Source organism: Engystomops pustulosus, chromosome 2 (assembly GCF_040894005.1).
Source record: "Engystomops pustulosus chromosome 2, aEngPut4.maternal, whole genome shotgun sequence".
Lineage (NCBI taxonomy): Eukaryota > Metazoa > Chordata > Amphibia > Anura > Leptodactylidae > Engystomops > Engystomops pustulosus.
This window is the reverse complement of record NC_092412.1, coordinates 18,069,302-18,077,590: the sequence shown is the minus strand read 5'-3', so window position 1 is coordinate 18,077,590 and position 8,289 is coordinate 18,069,302. Positions and strand designations below refer to the sequence as shown.

General features: G+C 43.8%; 1 protein-coding gene across 1 annotated transcript; it reads right to left on the bottom strand.

Annotated features, from left to right (window-relative positions):
* Positions 1 to 851: 851 nt before the first annotated feature.
* On the bottom strand, positions 852 to 1,676 carry LOC140117018 (odorant receptor 131-2-like; the record flags this gene model as incomplete). Its single annotated transcript, XM_072133449.1, has 1 exon — positions 852 to 1,676. A coding segment is annotated over one exon (825 nt), but the record flags the coding sequence as incomplete, so codon positions are not given.
* Positions 1,677 to 8,289: the final 6,613 nt, after the last annotated feature.

Here is an 8,289-nt window from a genome sequence, read left to right as displayed (position 1 = left end):
CCAGTTGATTGGGCACCTCAATAATGGATGTCTAACCACTGCTGCGAGAGTATGGTTGTGGTAGTATCCAAGTACAGTTATCTACGCTACAGGGACAACATTGCTACATTTATGGGAAAATATCTTCACACGGGTGCATTTTGTTTAATAACATCCAATTGAAGAAATATATGTATATGGCAGAGAAATTTAATTAAATGTGAATGCCCAGATGAGAATATCCCTGTAATGCCCCGATATAACGTCCCCACTGCGGCGTCTGTTCAGGAACCAAGATCTGTGCACTGCAAGAGAAGGGGAAAGCTATTCCTTTATTCCTGGCCAGTGTTTAGAGGTTCCCTGATCCTGGACACCTCTAATATAGGCAAAATTTCCATGTAGCAGTACGGTGGGCCCACGGTTAATTACATTGGTGGGCCCTACCAATCCGACACTTCTCCTCTATAAGTCTAACATGGTGGGGTGGAGAGGGTTAGACCTTAACCTTTGACATTATTTGTGAATATATCTTGAATTCTTCAATTTTGAAGGGGTTGGTAAGAAACTTTTCTAAGGTAAAGTCAAGACCCTAATAGGACTATCCATGTTGTACTTACCCAGGCAAAGTACCTCTGTTGTTAGTGGGACCCATGGGTCACGTGACCCACCATCAGCAGGACTTCCTGAAATGTCCCATGTCCTTCTTGTTTATGGCAGATGGAGGAAGATAGGCATTCATTACAATATGGGTGACTGAAGACCCTATTAGGGTCTTATACTAGTTGAACCGGTTCTGGTTGAACCGGTGAACCCATTCAAGAGGAGTCAGTCAATGAATCTAAGTCATGAAGCTCATTTGGACCATATCTTTATTACTTTGAGGAATACATCTTCTTAATGCATTTACTGAACACTTCATCCCTGATACCATATATAAGAGGACTGAGGAGTCTCGGCAAACTCAGGAACACCAGAAAGTTGAAAGCCATCAATATGGTGACATACTCACCATTGTATGACTCTGTGATCGAGCTTGTCAACGAAAAGAGACATAAAAGCAATTGAATTATATGGAGCATTAAGGTCCTACCAGCCCTCGAAGCAGAAGAAGTCTTGGATTTAGTTTTACGAGCTACGATGACAACCTTGACATAGGTGAAGAGAATAACAACGGCCACCAGAATGAGACTACCAATGTATGAGAGTGACCTTATGGTAGACTGCACCGGATGCACAAGGAGAGACTCGTGGCGACATGCTAGACGTTGGGAGAAAAACGTACTGTCAACAGAGACAATCAAGACAGTAAAATCGGCAAAGTGGGGGAGAAGTCCAATAAACCACATGACCCCGATGACAAAATAAGTCCTCTGAGTTGTACAAATGATGACATGTCTCAAAGGGAAGCATATGGCAATATAACGCTCCAAAGCCATAACCGCAAGATTATAGGGAGTCACTTTGAAGGTGAGGGCCGCAAGAATGATCATGACATAGCAGATGGGCATTGGAATATCGTTAACATATGTATAAAACACAGAGAGGAGAAGACCCAAGGTGAGATGAAGGGTATCATTGATGAGCATGTGGGCAAAGAGGACATATCGAGGGTTCTCCTGGACGTGGGGAGTGGTAAAATAGACAATCAACAGAAGAACAATGAAGTAGATGAAGAAGAAGTAGAAGAAGAAGGTTAGGACAAAAAATATGATCAACAGAATCTCATAGGCTTTACTGCTTTGGAAGGTCAATTGGGTCCCATATGGATCAACACTAGTTATATTCATTACTGGCGAGGCCGGAGAGATGAGGAGGGGTTGAAATTTCCAGACTAGAAGAAAAATAGGAGAGAGTAGAAGTGAGGAAAAAAGTCAAAATATTCAAAAATAAATCTGATGCTTACCTGGACAAAACTTGTTCCAAGGTGTTGGGATTCTTATACAAGAGGTAAAAGCCCAGAGCAGGGGCACATCCTCCCTTTATCTAGTACTGTGTGTAGTCACTACTCCTTGGCACAATATGGTGGTGTAAACTAACCGTAAATAAGTCACACTGTCAATATGTCCTCATACTACCCAGTCGAGTTCAAAGGACAACTAAAACCACCACATATCCCCAACTATTACAGACATGCTTGAGAACCTAACATGATTTGGGTTAGCATCTCTTAACCACAGTAGTCATTTCTTCGTTTATTACTCTCCCTGCAGGCTCTGTAATCTATAGTTACATATAAATATCATTATCAGTTGTCTCATCTGTAGTGATGTGAATAAAGCACTTGGGGTGAGATACAAACTTACAGTTATCTCCAGAAACCTCTGTCTGTACCTTATCTCTCCTAGCTGAGAATCAATAGCAGAATCATATGGGACATTATTTAAGATATCCTGGCTTGAGAAGTACTGACCTGTACTTATGTAAATAAAGAACTTGGGGTGAGATAGAAACTTACACTTATCTCCAGAAACATCTGCCTGTACCTTGTGTCTCCTAACTCAGAATCATTAGCAGACTCATATAGGACATTATTAAAGATATTGTGACTTGAGAAGCACTGAGCTGTTTTGATGTGAATAAAACAATTGGGGTAAGATAGAAACTTACTCCTAACTCTAGAAACCTCTGTCTGATGTTTGTAATTTGTCTCTCCTAACTTAGAATCATTAGCAGAATCATATAGGATATTATTAAAGATATTATGACTTGAGAAGCACTGAGCTAAAGTGATGTGAATAATGCAATTGGGGTAAGATAGAAACTTACTCCTAACTCCAGAAACCTCTGTCTGTACTTTGTCTCTCCTAACTTAGAATCGTTAGCAGAATCATATAGGATATTATTAAAGATATTATGAATAAAGCCTTCAGGGTGAGATAGAAACTTACACTTATCTCCAGAAACCTCTCTCTCTCTCTCTCTCTCTCTCTTACTAAGAAGCATTAAAAGGATATTATAGAGAAATATTGGTCTGTATTGACTTGAAAAAAGGGTTCAAGGAGGAGATAGAAATCTGACTACTCTTTGTGTGAATGCTTTTGTGTGAACAGATATTTATGTAGGACATTATAGAGAAGCATTGCTCTGGAGTGAAACAGAAAATACCTGTTAGCTCCAGCAGGATCTGTCTGTGCCTCAGCAGCATGGTATAAGACCTCTAATAATGTGAATAAAGCACTTGAGGTGAAATAGAAACTTACAATTATCTCTAAAAATACAATTCTGTGATTGTGTCTCTCTTCTCAGGCCTGTACTGATGAGAATAAAGCATTAGGGGTTACATAGAAACTTATTATAATCCCCTGCAGCCTCTGTATGTGCCTGTGGCATCTTTTATACAGAATAGATCATACAAGCAGAAGTAATGAACTGGTGGGAAAAAGCACTTATGGTGAGTTAGAAACTTCCTTTTTAATCTCATGTGTTTGAGGATGGGGAGCAGATCAAATATGTTGCAAAATGTTTTATTCTTATACATGCAATTCATTAAAGCAAATTTAGTGACCCGATAGAGGGGAACACAGGACATAGCAGCACTGTCGCAGTTTTTGCATTGGAGCCCCTGATCTTGAAGAGGAAACTCAACATGGCCGACGGGAGACATATCACATTCCATAATAGGTCAGTTATTGTCATACTTGGTCTACAGCCAAAAGTAGACTATAAGTCAAGGCATAGTTTAGTGTCCTGACCTTGGGTAGGTACAGTGTTGGCTTGGTACAGGAATCCTATTGATTCTGTTGGTTGGTGGGACATCAAGATAGTTCTAGATAGTCCAACACATGGTTCAAGTTGGAAGCAACGTTTGGGATGATGGGAATGAGTGGGTATTGAGTTGAGACAAATATTTTGGCTGCTTTGGTCATAGCAAATGGTGTAGCATAAACCTTCTGGGCCACTGAGAAAGTCTATAATGTCCCTCTACCTCATCATTATGCATGGCTTTACCAAGCCCTTCCTGGCATTGAGACTCCTTAACAATTTTAGAACATTTTCTATAAAAGCTCATCCTCACAGAGGAAATCATGAGACTCTGTCACCAGCATTTACACCACTACACAAGCTACCTGTCCCCTCAGGGGTAGGGTAGGAAATATCCTTTTTAACATCTAATGTAAAAACTTACCCAAATATCTTTAAAAATACCTCCAAAATAAGACGAGAAAACTCATTTATTGCGAGATATAAGTCATTTTAGAGGCGGGGACGAAACTGTCAGCTTTTGGGCTACATGACAGCTAGAACCATGCATCTGGTGTCAATGTAAAGATGAGAATTTAATCTTTCCAATGGCATCATGATGGTTCCGTGAGGCACTTATGAACTATTCTTTAATTGTATGTTAAGTCTAAAAAAGTCTACCGCAACTGGATTTTAGGTGGAAGTAACATTGGAAGTTGGAGAGAGTTATAGTCAATCCACAAACTTGACCAATGGGAAGAGTGTATTAAGTTCAGATAAATGTCTTCGCTCCTTTATTCTACTACCACATGTATCTTTACCCATAAGGTTACTGGAAGCTTCAATAACCAAAAACCAAACCTGAAGAAATTGGTGCACAACATACTGTATTATTACTTGACCTTGCCAAAACCTTCCTGACATTGAGATTTGCCATAGGAATTGTCTTCAGAGGTCTTCTATGATGCTTTTGATGATGGATTTGCCACATTTTGAGACATTTTTCTTCATAAACCCCACATAAACCTGGCCTCAACCCATATAATACGATACCATTGACTAACCTCTACTACATCAGGTGGTGATGTTCCTTCTCACTGCTATCACTTACCACAAACAGAAGTTTTGGTTCTTCCTTGGCTTTCCGTTTTCTTGTGGTGGACTTTCTCCAGCTTGCCGTGTAATGATATCATTAATACTGGGAATGTGGGACATTAGACGGAGCCTCCGCCGACTCCCTGACCTCCGCTCCTATATATCATCACTCCATGTCCCAGAGGACAGGGGTTGTTATTCCAGTACATTAGCTCCTGAACATCTGCACATAAATGACTAGATGATGGTAATTAGGTTTTATGGGATTTAAAGGTCATCTCTGAGCATGTCTCTGAGTAAGCCCCAGTGGATTGTAAAAATTCAAGAAGTAAAATCCAGAGAAAATTCAGGTATTTTGAAAAATTGTTAAGATTTAGAAAACACATGATTACAAATGTTATAATTAATTGGAATGCATTTGCATCAATTTAGGTAACGTGGAGCAGTATTGGACTTTGAATACCAACAGAAAACATATGAGACCATGAGTCATACTACAAGTACCAAAAATAAATTCAAAATATACACCTTTATTAATTCATATAGACAATCAAAAATTGGACATTAAAAACATACACATTAAAACCACAAGAACAAACAGTATGGTGGTGGTCAATCCATTAACCATAGTAAAAAGTACCACGTCATAATAGTATACAACATCAATCCATAAGTATAAAAGTAAGGGCTATACCGGGCACAGAAAATATAAACTCTATCTCAAGTCAGACACAGTGTCAAGGTAATATACCTGTGCCTCAGATCAGATTAGCCCCAGACCACCACCACAGCACCCCGACGCGCGTTTTGCCGTCGCTTCCTCAAGGGGGTGTGTCACACACCCCGCTGCTTAGGGCACACGCACGCCGACACTTGCGCCGGCACCAATTAGCAGAGCGCTGGCCCTTTTCAGGAAATGGATAAAGCCCAGCGTCTCCCAGCAGCCCCTGCTGGATCTTCATACCATCATCCGCGGTGGTCCCGGTTCACTGCCCCACAAGCCTGACAGTAAGATTTGGCCATAGACCCGCCAAGGTTCTGCTACCTGTACCGTCTGATTTTACCAACGTCCTGGTCCAGCAGTCCCAGCAGATTGCCACGCAAGGTGAACAACTAAGTCAAGTCACTGCCATGTTTCAGCAATTGATGGCAACTCAGCAACAGCATCAAGCTCCTGCTTGCTGCTGAACCAATACTGAGACTTTCTATGCATACGAAGTATGATGGGGACACCAAGGTGTGCAGGGGTTTTATCCAGGGCTGCCTGCACATAGAACTCATGCCATCTCAGTTTGTCACTGAGCTATCCAAGGTGGCATTTATCATCAGCCCCCTCTCGTGGAAGGCCCTGGCCTGGGCTACCCCTCTTTGGGACAGATGTGATCTGTTCACGGCTACTCACACGGCATTCCTGGTGGAATTCCGGTCCATGTTTGAAGAACTTGGACAGCCCTCCTCAGCCGAGACTGCACCGCTGAACTTACGCCAAGGGGACTCGCTCATGGGAGTGTATGCAGTTCAGTTCCGCACCCTATCCTCCAAACTCTCCTGGAATGATACGGCCCTGTCTGTGGCCTTTAAAAAGGGTCTTTTATCTGGCTGCTCGTGACCTGCCGTCTACTCTGATTGGTCTCATCACTCTGGCCACTCAGATCCATGTGCAGTTTACGGAGCATGCTGAGGAGTTACGTCTTGAGCATCGACAAGCCTGGGTTCAACATCTACATCGCTTGGCACCGGTCTTCCAAAGGCCACACCAGCCTACGGCCGTACCATCTGTAGAGGAGCCTATGCAGGTGGACAAAGCCCAACTCTCCTTCCAGGAACGCTCCAGACGCCGTCAGGAGAATATTTGCCTGTACTTTGCTAGTCCGGAGCACTTCATTGGGACTTGTCCTGTTCGTCCCCAATGTCCGGGAAACGCCAGCCCATAGGGTTCTCGGGAGAAGTGTCCCTAGGTGTGAGCAAAGCTTCTACGCTCCTGATTTTTCCTGCCATCCTCAGCTCTGGCACCCAAACCCAGTTCCAGGCCTCTGCTTTCTTGGATACCGGTTCTGCAGGGAACTTCGCGGATGCCGCTCTGGTCTCCTGGCACCACATCCCTGTGGTCCTTCTTGAGAAGCCCCTGGTCATCTCCTTAGTCAGCAGAAAATCCTTGGTGATCCGGTTCGTTATCGCACTGAGCCTATTTCCCTGCAAGTTGGTGCTCCGCATAAGGAACGATTGTTCTTCTACATACTACGACGCTCTACCTCTTCTCTCCTGCTGATCCATCCGTGGCTGCACCTGTCCTCAACTGGACGATGGGGGAAATTCTTTGTTGGAGCCCTAAGTGTCTGTCTTGCAGCATGACAGTGCCTCTTCCAGTTCCTGTTTTAGTCTCCTCCATAGCTCCCAAGCCTCTGGAGGGCCTACTTTGCCAATATATTTTCCAAAAAGCAAGCAGACACATTGCTGCCACATCGTTCCTACGACTGCCTTGTGGATCTCCTGCCAGGTGCCTCTTCTCCTTGGGGTCGGATGTACCCTCTTTCCATTTCTGTAACCGCTGCCAAGTCGTCCTCTCCGGCAGGTGCAGGCTTCTTTTTTGTGACCAAGGATGGGTCACTTCGTTCTTGCATTGACTATCGCAGGCTTAACAAGGTCATGGTTAAGAGCCACTATCCGTGTAGGTTTTTGACTGCCTGCACGGTTTCAAAGTCTTTTCCAAGCTGGACCTTCGTGGGGCCTACAACCTCATCCGGATCTGCAAGGGCAACAAATGGAAGACAGCCTTTGACACCCGTGATGGACATTTTGAGTACCTGGTGATGCCATTCAGACTGTGTAATGCGCCAGCTGTCTTTCAAGAATTTGTTAATGACATCGTCAGAGATCTGCTGTATATGTGTGTCGTAAGTCTACCTAGTTGACATTTTGGTGTTCTTCCCAGAACTAAAGACCCACCAGTCACACGTCAAGCAGGTTCTTGGGTGTCTTCGGGCTAATCAACTTTATGCCAAGCTCGAGAAGTGTCAGTTTCACCAACGGCACCTTCCTTTCCTTGGCTATGTTATCTCTGATAGAGGTCTCCAGGTGGATCCTGTTAAACTGTGTGCAGTTCTACAGTGGCCCCACCCAGATGGCCTACGCGCCATACAGAGGTTTCTGGGTTTTGCGAACTATTGTCAACAGTTTATCCCGCATTTTTCCCCCTGGTGTCTCCCATCGTGGCGCTCATCAAGAAGGGTGCCAATCCCCGCCTCTGGCCCTCAGCAGCTGAAGAGACCTTCTCAAGGTTGAAGTCCACCTTTACCTCAGCTCCTGTGCTCACTAGGCCTGACACAGAGAAGCCCTTTCATCTGGAGGTTGATGCATCCTACGTAGGCGCAGGGGCGGTGTGGCCTGAATGCTCACGTGCGGTTTCTTTTCCAAAACGTTTTCTTCCGCAGAGAGGAATTACTCTATAGGAGATAGAGAACTTTTGGCCATCAAACTTGCCCTGGAGGAATGGCAATATCTACTTGAAGGAGCTCACCATCTGATCTGTGTATA